The sequence below is a fragment of the Pseudochaenichthys georgianus genome, chromosome 8 (assembly GCF_902827115.2).
Source record: "Pseudochaenichthys georgianus chromosome 8, fPseGeo1.2, whole genome shotgun sequence".
NCBI classification, from domain to species: Eukaryota; Metazoa; Chordata; class Actinopteri; order Perciformes; family Channichthyidae; genus Pseudochaenichthys; species Pseudochaenichthys georgianus.
Window position 1 is genome coordinate 28166169 of NC_047510.2, and position 20486 is coordinate 28186654.

The 20486-nt window shown below is 42.1% G+C and overlaps 4 gene segments (V, D, J or C); 2 read left to right on the top strand and 2 right to left on the bottom strand.

The window, feature by feature from the left end:
• Nucleotides 1–7709: 7709 nt before the first annotated feature.
• Nucleotides 7710–10003, bottom strand: LOC117451623 (Ig kappa-b4 chain C region-like). The segment is given in 3 exon segments: nucleotides 7710–8190; nucleotides 9354–9431; nucleotides 9940–10003. Coding segments are annotated over 3 exon segments (474 nt in total).
• Nucleotides 9923–10682, top strand: LOC117451622 (Ig kappa chain V region 120-like). The segment is given in 2 exon segments: nucleotides 9923–10226; nucleotides 10334–10682. Coding segments are annotated over 2 exon segments (414 nt in total).
• A 5831-nt stretch (nucleotides 10683–16513) lies between these two features.
• Nucleotides 16514–17889, bottom strand: LOC117450998 (Ig kappa-b4 chain C region-like). The segment is given in 2 exon segments: nucleotides 16514–16995; nucleotides 17788–17889. A coding segment is annotated over 1 exon segment (258 nt).
• Nucleotides 17890–18714: 825 nt separating this feature from the next.
• LOC139434259 (Ig kappa chain V region 120-like) lies at nucleotides 18715–19479 on the top strand. The segment is given in 2 exon segments: nucleotides 18715–19028; nucleotides 19136–19479. Coding segments are annotated over 2 exon segments (414 nt in total).
• Nucleotides 19480–20486: the final 1007 nt, after the last annotated feature.

Consider the following 20486-nt stretch of genomic DNA (forward strand, 5'->3'; position numbering starts at 1 on the left):
TCAAAGTGTGTAGAGACGGCGCTGGAGCCGCTACGCAGAGGAGGGATGAGAGTGTTATTTTATCTGGACGACCTGCTGCTGCTGGCTCGCTCCAGAGAGGAAGCTGCTTTACAGACGGTACAACTCGTATCTCAACTGTCAAGCCTGGGTGTCATAATCAATTGGGAGAAGAGCTGTCCTCTTCCCTCCCAGATCATCATGTATCTGGGAATGGAATTCAACTCAGCCCGCATGAGAGCACGACTCTCACAGCGGAGAGTGGAGACATTGACAGCTCTCCTCAGGCGCGTCACACCCGGCAGGGTGGTGACAGCCCTTTCCGTGATGCAGCTGTTGGGCATGATGTCAGCTGGTCACGTGGTGATTCCCCTGGGTCTCCTTCACATGAGGAGACTTCAGAGGTGGTTTATTCGCCTGCGCATCGACCCCGTGCGTCAGAGGAGACGCAGGGTGTGCATTCCTCTATCCATAGGTTTGGATCTGACCTACTGGAAAAATCCCCACGTCCTGTCCGTGGGGGTTCCCCTCGGCAGAGTGACGTCACTCACCTCGGTGTTTACGGACGCATCGCTCTCGGGGTGGGGGGGAACATGCATGTCGCAGGCAGTGGGGGGACAGTGACCGCCTCACATGTCCCTTCATATAAACACGCTGGAATTACTCGCCGTATGGAGAGTAATCCAGCACTTCGCCCCGTTGCTGTGGAATCATCATGTGTTGATTCGAACAGACAACAGGACGGCGGCAGCCTACATAAATCGTCAGGGAGGTGTACGATCAAAGCTGTGCTGGGCGCGCACACACATACTCTCGATCAGAGCAGTATATATTCCCGGCGAGCTGAACAGAGGGGCAGACCTCATGTCCAGAGGAGGTCCTCGACAAGGGGACTGGAGCCTCCACCCCGAGCTGGTCTCCCAAGTGTGGAGCAGGTTCGGGAGAGCGGAGGTAGATCTGTTCGCTGCATGCGGGAACGCGCAATGTGCTCTCTGGTTCTCCCTGAGAAGGCAGGATCACACCCCTCTAGGAGTGGACGCGTTCGCACACAGACCTTGGCCCAGGGTGTTACTATACGCTTTCCCACCAGTCCCTCTGATCCCTCGGTTCCTGGACCGAGTGCAGGAGAAGCGACTGATAGCGGTCTTAATAGCCCCGGAGCGCACGGGAGCGTCCTGGTTTCCCAGCATACAGCGGATGCTGTCAGGGAGACCGTGAGAAATTTCGTGGCGGGGGGATGCTCTCTCCCAGGCGGAGGGAGCAATCAGCGGTCACCCAGTGTTAGGCCAACGTTTGTGGGCATGGCCCCAGAACAGGAACACTTAGAGGGGGTCGGCCTCTCTCAAGATGTTGTGAGTACGATTCAGGGATCTAGAGCCGCGTCCACCAAGGCGTCTTACACAGCCAAATGGACAGCGTTCCAGCGTTGGTGTGTAGGAAAAGGCGTGGACCCCGTTGCGTGTCCCCTGCCTAACGTGCTATCATTTCTTCATGCCATGGAGGTTTTGGGATCAGCACGGTGTTTAGTCACCCTCTGACAAAACGATTCCTATGAGGAGTACAGAGACTCAGACCGGTGTCACGCGCTTTGGCGCCTCAATGGGATTTGGCGCGCATTAAGTAAAGCTCCTTTTGAACCTTTGGATCAGGTTCCCCTGAAGTTTTTGTCAGCCAAGGTAGCTCTGCTCCTGGCTCTGACATCAGCTAGAAGGGTGAGTGATTTGTCTGCTCTCTCTGTGGCTCCTTCATGTCTCCAGATCCAAGGAGATGGCAGCTCAGCGGTGTTGCGCCCGAACCCGGCTTTTATGCCAATGGTGATCACAAGCTCGTTCAGATCGAGAGTGATAACCTTGGAGGGTTTCTTTCCTCCTCCTCACACATCAGAGGAGGAAGCCACATCTCATCTCCTTTGTCCCGTGCGCGCGCTGGCATGCTATGTTGCACGCACGGCTGCTTTACGCAAATCCCAGCGTCTGTTTGTGCATTATAGAGAGCGCTCATTAGGGCAGCCTCTGTCTGCACAGCGCCTGTCACACTGGCTGTGTGAGGCTGTGTCACAGGCGTATGTTTCCTCTGGGAAACATTAAAGCGCACAGCACCAGGAGAATATCAACTTCTGCGGTGTTGCACGGAGGAATGACAGCGGAAGACATTTGCATTGCTGCATCTTGGTCTTCACCCTGTTCTTTTATTCGTTTTTATTTAAGGGATGTCTCCCACTCCTCTCTGACACATTCAGTACTGAATAGCCTGCCAGAATGAGTAATATCGGGGGTTTTTCAATTGCATGCCCTCTCTCCTGCCTGTCGGCACTTAGAGAGCGGCCTTTTGTTCCCTTCTCTTGATCGTTTTTAACAAGTGAGACTCGATCTCTACTGTTTATAAACGACAGGTAGCCCGAGTAAGCCTACCTTCATCCCTGATGGAGAAATATTCATTTTTCTAAATGCTATATTCCCTGGGAATGGGATGCTCCATTTACGCATGGCGAAATGGACATGGGTTATTAACTGAGTAGGTGTGTTTTATGCTTCTGGTAACGGACGGAACCAGTGGGGCGTGGACTACATCCTGCTTCGCCCTTAACCCAATAGCGATTAGATGGGATTAGAGGGCGAAGCCTTATACGATATAGAACTGGGGTTACGTACTGTAACCCAGCTTCTATGAGTATAGGCGCAGCCCTCTAAGGTTCGGGCCACTGGTTCCGCGAATAGCTGAAGAAAAGCTGTTGGAGTGGATTGTAGGGCCTACTTCCTATTTATACGGAAGTGAGCCTGGAGGTGGGGCCCACGTCGTAGGTGGGCGTGGAATAAGTCTGTCAGTGCTGCACACGTGCAGAGGGGATTACCCAATAGCGATAGCCTTAGAGGGCTGCGCCTATACTCATAGAAGCTGGGTTACATTACGTAACCCCAGTGCTATTGAGGTGTCTTCACTTATGTGAAACCCTTTATATATACAGTCTATGTGTGAAACCCGTGCCTATTGCCAAGCACTGATGTTATATCTTTATATTTAAGGCCAAGCTCAAAGTAAAATCGATGAACCACTCCATTGTTGTGGTTTCTGTGTTGCCGTAGCAGCCGAACTGACCAGGAAGTACTAAATGAAAAGTATTGCGAGATCTCGCAAAAGTATTGCGAGATCTCGCAAAACATTTTTATTTATTTTTTTGTTCAAATTATTATTATTTTTCTTCTCCATCTCCGCTAGGGGGCTCCTTAGAATAGGAATAGTAGAGGACAGTTTATTTCAGCACCAAAGCCATGTGTTCTGTATGTTTTGAGTTACCCGGATAGAAGATAGTGGATATCGAACATTGAGCTCGTAAATCTAATTCTTTCATTTTTATTGGTACATTGCATGTATAAAAAATATGTGCAATTTCATTTCATTTCAAACCTTTATTTATACAGATAAATCCCATTGAGATCATTGATCTCTTTTTCAAGGGAGACCTGTACCAAATACACAAATAATGTGTATTTGTAAAGCGCTTTGAGCATCTGGAAAAGCGCTATAATAAATGTAAGGAATTATTATTATTATTATTACATTTGTAGTAATTGGTCATAACTTTTTGGTTTCTGATAGCACTTCTCAGCCCCACGTCGGAAATAAACAGTGTGGGCTGTACTCGTTTGTTCTTTTATTTGGATTTTGTTGTCAAGTTGGATTTTTCTGTAGGTGGCTCTGTTCTTTGTCTACGCTCAACTCTTCATACCCTTTTGTTCTGTTCAGCTCACCCAGCACTTACATCACTTCCTGTATCAATTTCCAGCGAAGACAGAGCCGGATGTTTTGAGCTGCAAGTGTTGAAGCTGCTGTGAAGCGTTTTATACATCATTTTGTTCCATCAGTTACCCAGTGACCCTTCAAAATCTTTATATTTGTATTGAGGGATATGAGTAACTAACATTTCATTGTTCGTGTGAAAGGCAATTCAATAGCAACAGCGCGGTGAAGATGTTAGCCACAACCTACTGGCACATGTAGAATGCAAGGGTGAAGAAAACTGTTCATCCTGTATTAACCCTAACCACTCATGCAGAGGGCACAGGTGTGTGCGTGTGAGGTGTGAAGTGTGTGTGTTTAAACGGAAGCAAATGGGCCCAAATTCTCTTCTCTTTCTTTCAAACACAAAGACAACACCACCTTTCTCCATCGCTTTAGTCTGAAGGCCGCAGTTTTTCATTGGTTTGTTCTTTTCTTTTTCTTTGCACCACGCTCTTCAAATATATACCTTTTTTTCTTCACATTATATTGTCCCCATGACACATTTGATCTCACATTCTCTTTTGCCTATAGGCAACATATAGGCAACTATATATAACTGTACTATGAAATCTGATTGAAATAATCTGATGATTTCCTTTTTTGGATCGTTAGTTGGCTTTTTGTGAATTAGGTGAAAAAAACGTTAGATTTCCTTACAACTCAGATGGGGTAAATGCTCACACTTCTGTTCATGTTTGAGTGACATATTTCATTTTTTAGTCAGCATAATAAGAAAAAAGAGGAGTTGCCAGTAGTAAAAAAAATAAAAATGAAATGTTTTAAAGTAAAGAAGTAAAACATGAATTACTCGCAGACTTTACTTATAGTGTTTTTTTTGTAATTCATCATTGACCTCTATCTGCATCAGTAGCGTAACAAGGATAGACACTTCTGCAAATTAACAATGATTTATAGTCAATTAAACATGAGATAAAATCACATTTTGCATCAACTTATGCAGAACGAACTGGCAGTGTTTGAATTTGAATCTCTTTGCGGATGAGTAAGATTAACACTGTCTATTATTAATGTTTCCTCTGTAACTTGGTTCAGATCACATCATTTAGTTTTGTGGTGATGGGGTGGTAGACTAGTTTGCTAGGCTTGTGGTGATACCCGCTCTATAGAGTGTTAACAAGCATCATCTGAAACTCAACGCATAGTTTGCCAACAAGTCTCTCTGAATTATAGATTTCAAGTCTTCATTTTGTATGTTCTCCATGGTTATTTACAGTCTAAGAGTTGTAGTGGACGCTGCTGGTTGCTAAAGTTAAACCCATATCAGATGTGTTAAAAATGCGTGAATGTTAAACTTTAGAGTAGACCTTCCTTTTTTTCTTCAAAAGCTACTTTAGGTAGAATTGAATCCCGCCCAGCAGACATAATGCCTTTTGCACTGTGAGAGTAGATGTAGTTAATAAGCCGGCAGGAGTGGCACGTAACATGATCCTGTTTCATGCTTTCTGTCTTCTTCTGCCGATTCTCTCTCCATCTGGAACCACGTGTTTCACTGCGGGCCAAAGACTGAATCCTGCCAGTCTTTCCCCCTTTTGCTCATTACATAACTTTGTATGTTTTGAAAATTATGCACCAGTAATTCATGCACCGACTATTGACCTGTGTGCAATTTGCCTTATGTGGTCCGCTATTTTCACACATGCTGCTGAAATATATTCAAATGAACCAGATGTACACATGTCAACAATGCCTTTTCAACTGCATATGACAGACTGTGCCTGAACTGCTGCTGTGTGACAATTTGACAAATAGTACTCACTGGTATCAGAATACTTTATTTTACCTGGGGGGAATTTCGGTTTTGTGACAGTTGCTATATTTACGAATGAAGAACATGAACATACAAAGTTAAAGTAAGAATTTGCATTAATAAGATCAATTTAAATAAAGATATATAAGCATAAGAAGTTAAGATAATTTCCAATGAATAAAATAAAATATAACAAATATATTTAAATAACTATAAGTAAAAATGTCCAAAAGAATATCATACAAATATTTCAGTAATTATGAGATGTTAAAATAAAAAGATATACATTACAATAAATAAAGTGTTGTGTTAGAATAAATACAATAAAAATGCTAAATTGCACAGTTTAAGAGGGATTGGCTGCTGACGGTTAAGATTGTCCTATAGTGGGGATGTAATAATCTATAGACAATGTTTTACTAGATAGATAATAATGATAATAATGATATTAATAACTGATCTAATTACATCTACGACCAGTGCATTAGACTTAAGGGTGTATAGGATATCTAAGGGCCCAATTATTTTCCAATAGGATGTTGGTAATTACAATGAAGAAGGCAGGGTATAGTGTTTAATTTGAATTAGGTTTAATTTTTTTTTGTATTGAGGGTCACCAGGCTTATTCCAAGTTAAAGGCTGCAGGGGTTCAGGTAAAGGACCTCCCAAGTTACCTTCAGATACAATAAGAAGGTAAGTCTTATCAAAAGTAGAACACTGCTGACCTCTGTTGGCTAACATTGGAACTGCACATGAATGGAGGTGTATGATCTGAAGGAGGCACGAACACAGCGTAAGACAAGCCTGCTGACTTTCATTGCTTTCTCTTTGCCTTCTATAGATTAGCACAGTGGTGTAAAAGTACAAGACATAACTTAATTAAAGATAGCCTTCAAAATATACTCAGAGTCCAACAATTAAAAGTAGCCTATTTAATTTTGAGTTATTTCAACACAATTAACACTTATAGTTTCATGTCTTGTTATAGATCATATTTGTTAAGTGTTATTATGGGAGAATTACTATTCTTGTGGTACTACTGCCTTATTAGGCCCATATTGAGCAGAGCATAATAAGACCAAAACTTATGTAAAACAACTTCCTTACTTGCAACAAGGGTTATTGAGGAAAAACTCTCAACTAATGGCTTATTACTTGCAGAATATGGTCATGTAGAATAAGGCATTAATAAGTGTTTTATAATGACTAACAAAGAGCCAATATACTGCTAATGTTAATTAACAACTTGTTGATGGTTAATTTGTGTACCTTAATATAAAGTGTTACCCACATGTAATACCCAATAGCATTGTGAGGCTGAATAAAAGGACCTTTTGACAAACAAAAACATTTACTGACTTTTTTAGGATAGCTTAAAGTAATGTTGTAAAATTACAACCGGGGGCCTTACAGGGTTAATACGTGTGAGCGACAATAAGTTTCAATTTACGTTTCAATTTCAATTCCAACCTAATGAATAATATATTCTTCACTGTTGTCCAGGTTCAAAAATCATAAAACAACACAGTTAAAAACCACTATTCATTAACTCGGTGACGTTTCCCTCAGACGTCATGGAATAGTGGTTAGGAAAAGACGATTTTTGGATAATTTGCCTTTGTTTTAGTATAATATCAGTTTCAATTTGAGTAGCGAAAAATCACAATGTTTAAATTCTGCTAAAAAGCAGCAGGAGACGGAGACTGTAGTACGCTCTCTTTTGTGTCAAGTGTTTGGTGTAGATGTAATGTTTCATCAGATAGGTCAAATATCAATTTAGATTATTGTTATTTAAATGTATGCAGATGATTTACTGCTTTTTATTTATAATCCTGGAAATTTTTATTCGGATGTTGAGGATATATTCAAGGTAAAGTTTAACAACACATGAACATCACAAATGGATTGAATTTAACATTAGTGATAAGAGAGAGTGTTGTGGTTTACCATTAAAATGTTCATGCTACGGTTATTGGTACCAATTTTCATTAACAAACATAAAACTAGGATGAATCCAGAAGTATATCCAAACCCTTAAGATCATTAAAAAGTAATATGGAAAATATTGACTTGTTAAAGTTGTGAGTGACTTTTGTGAATTAATGTGAATGAGGTTCCTTACAGTATATATATTATATTTTAGAGAAAGGGAATACGAAGACACTTTTATAATACACACATTAATCTTTATTGTTTTAAAATGTTGAAACCATCGACACAAGCAAAAACAGGTTGATGTTGAAACATGTCCTGAGAGCCAGAGAGCAGACTGAGAGCAGTGTGAGAGAGAAAGCAGAGTCCCAGTGAGTCAGCTCAGGACTGGGAGCACTGGTCTCTCCTCAGTGTCTCTGAGAGCGGAGTCTGGGAGCCCTGGGTGGCCTCACAGGTCACAGAGCGCGCCTTCCTCCACTGGTCTGCAGGGAGCCTCAGGGTGCTGCTCCAGCTGTAGTGGGCGTCCTTCTCCAGCACCCCGGGGCTCCTGCTCTCCTCCCAGCTGCTGCTGCTGCTGCTGCTGCCGTCCACCTTCCAGGCCAGACTCCAGTCTGAGGGGAAGCCCTTGTTGGCCAGGCACATGAGCGTGGCCTTCCCCTGCTGCAGCTCTTCTGTGGAGGGAGCCAGCACCGTCAGGGTGGGAGGGACATCACCTAGGAGACACCAATCAGATTAGAGGACAGGGAGCACACAGCTGTCAATCAACCAGCAGACGCTGGGACACCTTTGCTGTGAGAGCGTTTCTCCTTTAAGGAGTTTCTGTCAGATGTTGGTTCTGCTCCATCAGTCTCTCACTCACACAGTGTTTCACTTCCCTTTAAGAAGCCTCTCATGCAAATCAGCACCGAGACACTTCACACAGAATCACCTGAAATATGTCAGACTACACTAGGAATAAAGTACAACATTAGGAAGCATTTAAAACAATTAAGGTCAAAACCTGAACTCTGCAAACCATTATTAAATTATTTACTGGATAAATGAACAAATACGGGAAATGGAACAATCAATTGAGCTTAATGTGAATCTCAATCACTGCCCAGTTTTACTAACTTTAAAATAATGTCTGAAAGAATTCAACACATTTTTAATATCCATCGTTATCTTTACTCTGTTTAACTGTATATAAAACTGTTTTCGTAATTTCTTTGAAAACAGAGGAGAGAACCGAGATAGAAACATTTAAAAAATAAGTTAAGGTAAAATTAGCAGTTTCATCATTTCACATTTGAAGCTGTTTAAATGACAGTATGTTGGGAATGTATAAAGACATTTCAAGAAAATCTTCTCCGACTTAGGCTCAATGAGGAAGAGAAATAAAGACACGAATACTAACACTATCTAAACATTACGATTAAAATAATAAAAATCTATCTCTCAAACATTCTAACACAGTATTTAAAACATCTCTTAACAACATCATATTTAGTTTTTGTGCAGAAACTTACTTCCAACATCCAGTCTGGTTCCTCCACCAAAAGTCCACCACAGTGATACAAAGTCATTGAGCCGCCGTACAAAAACCTCTCACTGTAGAGAGACTCGGCTCTCTGACTTTGACTCACTGAACTAAACCTCCCAGCCCTCAAGAAGCTACTTCACCATTAAAGGTGTAAATAACGATGTATTCTCGTTTAATGTTTAACTCTCATGAAAACATTTAAACGCCTTTTTCTGGAGGAAAGTTCGCCTCTGAGTGCAAAATATTTGAGAAGAATTTATACAATGACATGGAGAGGCAACTATTTATCTTACTTTGCTTAATAACAAGTACAACAAAAGAGAGATTGCTCTTATAAATGAATACTTGACTTACTTCCAACATCCAGTCTGGTTCCTCCACCGAACGTGCACCACAGTGATACAAAGTCATTGAGCCGCCGTACAAAAACCTCTCACTGTAGAGACACGGCTCTCTGACTTTGACACAAACAAACTCACCAAACACGTCCACAGTTTACGCAGTTTATATAATAACGCTTCAAATGTTTGAAACAGATTCACAAACTATGGAAAAGTATTTAATGTGTCTTTTGTGAACCTTTTAAACATTTAAAAGGAATATTAAATTGTGTCTTCAGTTTCAAAATTAAGATGATTCTTTCGAAAAACGAATTGTTCACAAAATAATTTTTACGATTTTATCAACTTTGTCATCAAAGTAATTGAACATTTAAATGAAACAATAAATGTCTACTAAAAGCTCTACATGTTAAACTTCCAAATGTGCATAATTCCCATAAATACATGTGTGTTTGTCCATCAGGATTAATAATAAACCTCCATTTAGTTTTTCCTGGTGGTATTGATTAGTTGGGGTTATTAATTTGAGCTTTTTAATGAAATGAACTGCAAGAAAATGTGTCCATTGAACTTAGAGCCTCAAACAAGTGAGCGCTGACCCATTCCTGATCCGTCCTCTGACCGAGAGATGGATCCATTGATGAACAGCATCATCAGAGTCATCCAGGTCCCTGTTGGAGTCAGTCAGAGCATTTCCATAGAGAGACACTTTGCATCAGCAGCACCATGCTCCAGTGCTCTGGGACACTTTATAGTCCTGAGAGTTGAGCACTGGATGACTGACAGCTGTCCTTCATGACAACAGAAGCCACAGGAATCCTCCTCATCAAGAACATGACTTTGATCTGCGTCCTCATCTGGACTCTCCTCTGCTGCTGCTTCACAGGTAAAGTCCAGAGAATCAAACTCCTCTCCTCTGTGAACATCCGTCCCTCTGGAATGAAGCGGACACAACCATGACGCTGCTTTATGTCTTTGTCTCTGTGTCCTCAGAGTCCAGAGGCCAGTACACGTTGACTCAGTCTGGAGCGGTGAGCTCTGCTCCGGGACTCTCCGTCTCCATCACATGTAGGACCAGTCAGGCGGTTCATGGTGGGACATATTTAGCCTGGTACCAACAGAGAGATGGAGGAACTCCTAAACTTCTCGTTTATCAAGCTACCACTCGAGAATCAGGGATTTCAGACCGTTTCACAGGCAGTGGATCAAACTCTGACTTCACTCTGACCATCAGTGGAGTCCAGACTGAAGATGCAGCAGTTTACTACTGTCAGAGTCTCCATTACCCCAACAGTCAGTATGTGTTCACACAGTGAAAAAGCGTCGTACAAAAACCTCCCTCAGTCAAACAGGAACTGAACTGACTGCTGCAGCTGGAAGCTACACTTCACTGAGGACACACACACACACACACACACACACACACACACACACACACACACACACACACACACACACACACACACACACACACACACACACACACACACACACACACACACACACACACACACACACTTTCATCTCCATTAAGCGTGTCACTTTTTTCTTTTTCAAGCAAAGACTTCTGAAATGTTCCTACTAATATATTAAGAGAATGATACACACACAATACACACCAAACTAAAATACTAAATCTATAAAAGCCACACTAAACGTATTGGTCCTCAGCTTCTTTTTGAACAGTGTTCACTTCTGTCTCACTGGAGAGACTCTCAAAGATCAAAAGTCCCGACTTCAAATCAGAGGTCACCTTCACTTTAAAGTCTGAGGTAAATCCAGCAAGCCCTGATCATGAGACGTTCCTGACCTCCTAGAGATACGGCGCTGTAGAAGATCAGAGGTGAAGGAGGCTGTCTGACCATGCAGAGCTCTAAAAGGGACCACCAGTCTCTTAAACTGGATTCTTTATTCAATGTGGAGCCAAGAATACAAATCAAGACGGCTGTTACATGAGATCTTTTCAAAGGTTCATTCAACAGTCCTTTGAACATTTCAGTGAGTGATGGATGTGAAAGGAAAGAAGAAATGGAATGACACCGTTTAAATGGACTAACACATCTGTAAATGATCATCTCCAGCTTAGCTTGAAGCACATTGTGATACAACTTAACAAATAATGTAAACGGTAAACACCAGATGTGAATCCACCACTTCATGCTGCTCAACAGTCAATGTCTGATCTAAAGGGTCAGCTATATTTCAGACAGTAGACCACCTTATCACCTGAATCTCCCCTTAGAGCTCCATTGTGTTTTTTTAAACCAAGCACAGCGCTGAAACAGAGGGGTTCACTGCATTATACCATGCATGATCTGTTTGGTTGTTAGAGCCAAACACTTCAGAGACAAGGTTTGTAAATACCTGAGACCTATAATATATTGTTGAAAAGGAGTATAATAGGGGACCTTTAAGGTCATCTCAATTTACATTCAGGTTATACAACTGTATGCAGATGGTACCCTGCTTTTCATTTCTTAACCTGAATGTCTTTTTCTTATCGAGTCAGATGTCCAGAATGAATTCATGGTAACATTTAACAACGCATGAACAAAACATAGAGCATACACTAAACATTAGTTATAAGAGCTTTGTGGTTTACCATTTAAATGTTCCTACTAAGGTTATTGGAACTAATTAATAACATGGATAGAACCTAAATGAATGCAGAAGTACATCAACAGTCTAGCAATTATTAACAAGTAATCTGGAAACAATGTGTGATGGCTTTTGTGAATTCATGTGAATAAGGTTCCTTTTATATAATATATCTCACAGAAAGGGAATCCGAAGACACTTTTATAATACACACATTCATCTGATGGTTCACTGTGTCGAATGCAGCAGACAGGTCCAACAGGATGAGGACAGAGGAGAGGGAGGCTGCTTTAGCAGTGTGCAGTTCCTCAGTGACAGCAAGGAGGGCAGTTTCTGTGGAGTGACCTGCCTTGAAACCAGACTGGTGCGGATCCAGAAGGTTGTTCTGATGGAGATAGCAGGAGAGTTGTTTAAAGACAGCACGTTCAAGTGTTTTAGACAGGAACGGGAGGAGAGAGCCAGGCCTGTAGTTTATAACATCTGACGGGTTGAGAGTGGGTTTCTTTAGGAGAGGGTTTACTCTTGCCTCCTTGAGACTGTTTGGAAAGTGACCAGAAGTTAGAGAAGTGTTGATGAAATGGGTGAGAAACGGTAGAATATCAGGAGCGATAGTCTGAAGGAGGTTTGAAGGGATAGGGTCCAGAGGACAGGTGGTAAGGCGGGCAGAGGTAATGAGGGAAAGAACCTCACTTGGCGAGAGAGGGGAAAAGGAGGTCAGTGTGTGGGTGGAAGGAGGGTGTGGTGACCCAGCAGTGAGTAAAGGTGAGTCAGAAAAAGAAGAGCGAATATCATCAACTTTTTTTTCAAAGTGGTTAACAAAGTCGCTTGACAGAAGGGAGGAGGGGGAATGGGCTTTTGGGGGTCCAGGAGGGAGGAGAAGATGGAAAATAGTTTTTTGGGATTGGAATAGGAAGATTGGATCTTATCTTGAAAGAAAGTGCTTTTTGCCTGAGAGATCGCAGCAGAGAAAGAGGAGAGGAGAGCCTGATAGGTTAGGAGGTCGTCACGGTGTTTGGATTTCCACCATTTCCGCTCTGCTGCCCGAAGGACGGTTCTATTAGCACGCAGTACGTCATTTAGCCAGGGAGCAGGAGGGGACTGACGAGCCTGCCGAGATGTGAGAGGACAGAGAGAGTCCAGAGAGGATGAGAGAGTAGAGAGGAGAGTTTCTGCATCAGAGTTTGGAGGCAGCAATTGGATGTACTTAAACATTAGTAATAAGAGAGAGCTCTGTAGTTTACCATTGAAATGTTCATGCTATTGTTATTGGTACCAATTTTTATTAACAAAAATAAAACTAGAATAAATCCAGAAGTATATCCAAACCCTTAAAGGTCCCATCATATGCTTTTCTGGTTATTACTCGTCCCCTTGTGTGTTATGTAGCTTTTTCTGCATGTAAACGGTCTGCAGAGTCACAAACCCTCAAAGTACACCCTGTAGCGAGTAAAACTCTAACACAGAAAAGACCTGTCTGTGCTGCCCCAGAACGCCTCGTTGGACATTTGTCTTTTTCCATTTTTTTCTTCCGGGGAAGGTTGAGGTCACTAAGTCCAAATGGACCCATTGGTCCAAATGGACTAATCCCCGGATACACACACACACACACACACACACACACACACACACACACACACACACACGCGCACGCACGCACGCACGCACACACACACACACACACACACACACACACACACACGCACACACATTTATCTTTTCTCAGCCACGGTGCTCCACGATGCTCAGACCCCATTGGATGGCCTACCTGCCTGTCAGCCTTCCATCGGGGCACAAACTTATCTCCTGACCTCATTGGTCATGTGCGCGTTCGTGTGTGTTGGAGGAGGGGCTCTATAAGGAAGTGGCAGATTTTCTCCGGTTGTGTATTTTCAAATTCTAGCGATCTCGAGCCGGTTTTTCAAACGTACCTACCCCACCTTTAAGTAACCTTTCATCAATAATTAACATTAATAGAACGTTATATTGATAATGTACTCACTAAACTTACAATTCATTTAACTTATTTTCTTCCAAAAGTTAATTATCCAAAGCCTCTGTACACCCCCTTCTATTTACATGTAATGGTTTGGCCCTGCCTCCAAACGCGGTGCGGCACCTGCCCTATCTAGCAGAGAGAGAGTGAGAGCATGTGAGGAGGTATGCTAGTACTTACGTGTGTACACATGTCTCAACGACTAACAATGTCAGGCTTTCAAAAAAGAAAAGAAAGGAGAGAAAGACAAGAGAGAGGGACTAAAGGGTGACAGTATGTCACCCAGTTTTTCAACAGAAAAGGTGGGTGTGGTGTGCTCCATGAGTGGTGGAAATTAGTCTGTTAGCTAAGCGTAGTCCATTGTAAATAATAATTGTGATGCTGGCATTAAGTAGCCTACTGTTAATATCTTCACAGGAAATTCAGAGGTTTTTCATTTCACTGCTCTTTTAGCTGACATTTAATAAATGCAGGTACATTTTTAGCAGCTATTCATACTAAATCAGTTGTCCCTCCCCCTGGTGCCAGGACCAACAGATCCATCTTTAGACTCAGCAGCCCTGTGCCCCCATAAGGCTGAACCTGAACCAGCTTTTCTCCCAACTGAAGGAGGCAGAGATGGGGACTCGAGTCTGCGACTCGGACTCGAGTCGCACTTAAGTCGCACACACAGAGACTTCAGACTTGACTTGGACTCGTGACCAAAAGACTTCAGACTCGACTTGGACTCGTGTGTTGGGACTCGTGAACAATCATTGTGTTTTCTATTTTTGGCGTATTAAAGGTGGGGTAGGTACATTTGAGAGAAACCGGCTCGAGATCGCTAGAATTTGAAAATACACAACCGGAGATAATCTGCTTGAGGCTGCTACTTCCTTATAGAGCCCGCCTCCTCCAACACACACGAACGCGCACATGACCAATGAGGGCACGAGATAAGTTTGTGCCCAGATGGAAGGCTGACAGGCAGGTAGGCCATCCAGTTATTTTAGCCGGGCTCATTACGCAGACGTGCGCGCCTCTGTTACTACCTCGTAGTAACACAATAGCGACCGGCGGCACACCTGCGGCTGTACCACTTGTAATTAGGTTCAACTACAAACACTTCGAACAAAACGCCGGCGGCACCAACAAAAGGAGCGCACACTGCAAAGTCTGCAATATCAAAATCAAGGATGCTGGCGCAACAACGTCGAATTTCATCAGGCACTTGGAAACTCACCCGGAGAAGTCAGTCACATTAACGCATATGGACGGTTAGCAAACATGTTTAGCTCAGCATCAGCTACGTAATGTTAACTTAGCTTGCTACTAGCTTTGTAACTGAATATTCGAAAAGATTAGTGAATTGCTTGTCACACTTGTTTGAGTTGAGTGGCGTTGACATCCAATTCTTGACATGACATAAAAAAGGTCGGTAACGTTAATCATTACCCGCTTTTAAGTACTTTTAACAGTTTCCCTGCGGGGGATTAATAAAGTATTTGTGATACTGATGTCTGATTCTGAAGTGTTTTGCTTATAAGTTGTTTGCATTTAGCTAAAGTGTGATGTTTTTCCTCATATTGCAATAGCCTGTTTAAAGTGATCATATAACAAACAACTAATCAGTACTGATACTGTATGCTAATAGATATAGGAGTGATAATAACACAGTAAATGCTTTGAATTTCTTAGATATAGCTGTGCAGTATTCTTAACAGACTGGATAGCAGCAGACAATCGAAGGCTTATTACAACCAGAAGAGACATCAGACTTTTAGTTTTTTAGAGACTTGAGACTTGACTTGGACTCGTGACCAAAGACTTGAGACTTGACTTGGACTTGCAAAAAAAGACTTGTGAACATCTCTGGAAGGAGGTGAGCAGCATTGTGTTGAATGACATGCCACTCAACATATCTGAAGGGAGACTGGCATACAACATATATATATCAAAACAAAAAGCTAACATCTAATTTCAAACACAGTATCTTTCCACATAATGTAAGTTATATTTATTTGAATTTATGCATTCATGTTGAGAATGTTCCATTCAAAAATGTTACTATTAAAAAGGCATTTACACTATAAAAGATGACTATTGTCAGGAATGTTAGTCTTATATCAAATAGTAAATTCTACTGCAGCAGAATGTTGCACGTCTGCACAGTGTTATATTTTCACAGCTCAGTGTCAGTAAATATTGTGCGGTTAGTATTGGACTACAAGAGAGATGCAAGCCTGTACAGGTAGTTATTTAAAGCATATATGGGTCGGTTTGGTTCTGAAGGTGTGGTTACAGAAACTGTGCTTGGTTGGCAGGAGCTCCAACAAGGCGTGTAGGTCAGAGAGTGAATACACATACTATACAGAGATGCTGTTTGAGATGTGATTTTGGAACAATGAACAATATAAATCTATTCTAGTGTACCTCAACAATGGAATTATGATCAGTAGAAATGGCCATGACATGGGACCTTTCAGATCATTACAAAGTAATATGGGAAATATTGACTTGGTAATGTTGTGACTTTTGTGAATTAATGTGAAGAAGGTTTCTTATATGTATCATATCTCACAGAAAGGGAATCCGAACACATGTCACTTTTATAATAAACACATTAATCTTTATTGTTTTAAAATGTTGAAACCATCGACACAAGCAAAAACAGGTTGATGTTGAAACATGTCCTGAGAGCCAGAGAGCAGACTGAGAGCAGTGTGAGAGAGAAAGCAGAGTCCCAGTGAGTCAGCTCAGGACTGGGAGCACTGGTCTCTCCTCAGTGTCTCTGAGAGCGGAGTCTGGGAGCCCTGGGTGGCCTCACAGGTCACAGAGCGCGCCTTCCTCCACTGGTCTGCAGGGAGCCTCAGGGTGCTGCTCCAGCTGTAGTGGGCGTCCTTCTCCAGCACCCCGGGGCTCCTGCTCTCCTCCCAGCTGCTGCTGCTGCTGCTGCCGTCCACCTTCCAGGCCAGACTCCAGTCTGAGGGGAAGCCCTTGTTGGCCAGGCACATGAGCGTGGCCTTCCCCTGCTGCAGCTCTTCTGTGGAGGGAGCCAGCACCGTCAGGGTGGGAGGGACATCACCTAGGAGACACCAATCAGATTAGAGGACAGGGAGCACACAGCTGTCAATCAACCAGCAGACGCTGGGACACCTTTGCTGTGAGAGCGTTTCTCCTTTAAGGAGTTTCTGTCAGATGTTGGTTCTGCTCCATCAGTCTCTCACTCACACAGTGTTTCACTTCCCTTTAAGAAGCCTCTCATGCAAATCAGCACCGAGACACTTCACACAGAATCACCTGAAATATGTCAGACTACACTAGGAATAAAGTACAACATTAGGAAGCATTTCAAAAAATTAAGGTCAAAACCTGAACTCTGCAAACCATTATTAAATTATTTACTGGATAAATGAACAAACACGGGAAATGGAACAATCAATTGAGGTTAATGTGAATCTCAATCACTGCCCAGTTTTACAAACTTTAAAATAATGTCTGAAAGAATTCAACACATTTTTAATATCATCGTTATCTGTACTCCGTTTAACTGTATATAAAAACTGATTTCATAATTTCATTCAAAACAGAGGACATAACCGATATAGAACATTAAAAATAAGTTAAGGTAAAATTAGCAGTTTTATCATTTCACATTTGAAGCTGTTTAAATGACAGTATGTTGGGAATGTATAAAGACATTTCAAGAAAATCTTCTCCGACTTAGGCTCAATGAGGAAGAGAAATAAAGACATGAATACTAACACTATCTAAACATTACGATTCAAATAATAAAAATCTATCTCTCAAACATTCTAACACAGTATTTAAAACATCTCTTAACAACATCATATTTAGTTTTTGTGCAGAAACTTACTTCCAACATCCAGTCTGGTTCCTCCACCAAAAGTCCACCACAGTGATACAAAGTCATTGAGCCGCCGTACAAAAACCTCTCACTGTAGAGAGACTCGGCTCTCTGACTTTGACTCACTGAACTAAACCTACCAGCCCTCAAGAAGCTACTTCACCATTAAAGGTGGAAATAACGATGTATTCTCGTTTAATGTTTAACTCTCATGAAAACATTTAACCGCCTTTTGCTGGAGGAAAGTTCGCCTCTGAGTGCAAAATATTTGAGAAGTATTTATACAATGACATGGAGAGGCAACTATTTCTCTTACTTTGCTTAATAACAAGTACAACAAAAGAGAGATTGCTCTTATAAATGAATACTTGACTTACTTCCAACATCCAGTCTGGTTCCTCCACCGAACGTGTACCACAGTGATACAAAGTCATTGAGCCGCCGTACAAAAACCTCTCACTGTAGAGACACGGCTCTCTGACTTTGACACAAACAAACTCACCAAACACGTCCACAGTTTACGCAGTTTATATAATAACGCTTCAAATGTTTGAATCAGATTCACAAACTATGGAAAAGTATTTAATGTTTCTTTTGTGAACCTTTTAAACATTTAAAAGGAATATTAAGTTGTGTCTTCAGTTTCAAAATTAAGATGATTCTTTCGAAAAACGAATTGTTCACAAAATAATTTTTACGATTTTATCAACTTTGTCATCAAAGTAATTGAACATTTAAATGAAACAATAAATGTCTACTAAAAGCTCTACATGTTAAACTTCCAAATGTGCATAATTCCCATAAATACATGTGTGTTTGTCCATCAGGATTAATAATAAACCTCCATTTAGGTTTTCCTGGTGGTATTGATTAGTTGGGGTTATTAATTTGAGCTTTTTAATGAAATGAACTGCAAGAAAATGTGTCCTTTGAACTTAGAGCCTCAAACAAGTGAGCGCTGACCCATTCCTGATCCGTCCTCTGACCGAGAGATGGATCCATTGATGAACAGCATCATCAGAGTCATCCAGGTCCCTGTTGGAGTCAGTCAGAGCATTTCCATAGAGAGACACTTTGCATCAGCAGCACCATGCTCCAGTGCTCTGGGACACTTTATAGTCCTGAGAGTTGAGCACTGGATGACTGACAGCTGTCCTTCATGACAACAGAAGCCACAGGAATCCTCCTCATCAAGAACATGACTTTGATCTGCGTCCTCATCTGGACTCTCCTCTGCTGCTGCTTCACAGGTAAAGTCCAGAGAATCAAACTCCTCTCCTCTGTGAACATCCGTCCCTCTGGAATGAAGCGGACAAAACCATGACGCTGCTTTATGTCTTTGTCTCTGTGTCCTCAGAGTCCAGAGGCCAGTACACGTTGACTCAGTCTGGAGCGGTGAGCTCTGCTCCGGGACGCTCCGTCTCCATCACATGTAGGACCAGTCAGGCGGTTCATGGTGGGACATATTTAGCCTGGTACCAACAGAGAGATGGAGGAACTCCTAAACTGCTCGTTTATTATGCTACCACTCGAGCATCAGGGATTTCAGACCGTTTCACAGGCAGTGGATCAAACTCTGACTTCACTCTGACCATCAGTGGAGTCCAGACTGAAGATGCAGCAGTTTACTACTGTCAGAGTCTCCATTACCCCAACAGTCAGTGGGTGTTCACACAGTGAAAAAGCGTCGTACAAAAACCTCCCTCAGTCAAACAGGAACTGAACTGACTGCTGCAGCTGGAAGCTACACTTCACTGAGGACACACACACACACACACACACACACACACACACACACACACACACACACACACACACACACACACACACACACACACACACACACACACACACACACACACACACACACACACACTTTCATCTCCATTAAGCGTGTCACTTTTTTCTTTTTCAAGCAAAGACTTCTGAAATGTTCCTACTAATTTATTAAGAGAATGAACTCATACACACCAAACTAAAATACTAAATCTATAAAAGCCACACTAAACGTATTGGTCCTCAGCTTCTTTTTGAACAGTGTTCACTTCTGTCTCACTGGAGAGACTCCCAAAGATCAAAAGTCCCGACTTCAAATCAGAGGTCACCTTCACTTTCAAGTCTGAGGTAAATCCAGCAAGCCCTGATCATGAGACGTTCCTGACCTCCTAGAGATACGGCGCTGTAGAAGATCAGAGGTGAAGGAGGCTGTCTGACCATGCAGAGCTCTAAAAGGGACCACCAGTCTCTTAAACTGGATTCTTTATTCAATGTGGAGCCAAGAATACAAATCAAGACGGCTGTTACATGAGATCTTTTCAAAGGTTCATTCAACAGTCCTTTGAACATTTCAGTGAGTGATGGATGTGAAAGGAAAGAAGAAATGGAATGACACCGTTTAAATGGACTAACACATCTGTAAATGATCATCTCCAGCTTAGCTTGAAGCACATTGTGATACAACTTAACAAATAATGTAAACGGTAAACACCAGATGTGAATCCACCACTTCATGCTGCTCAACAGTCAATGTCTGATCTAAAGGGTCAGCTATATTTCAGACAGTAGACCACCTTATCACCTGAATCTCCCCTTAGAGCTCCATTGTGTTTTTTTAAACCAAGCACAGCGCTGAAACAGAGGGGTTCACTGCATTATACCATGCATGATCTGTTTGGTTGTTAGAGCCAAACACTTCAGAGACAAGGTTT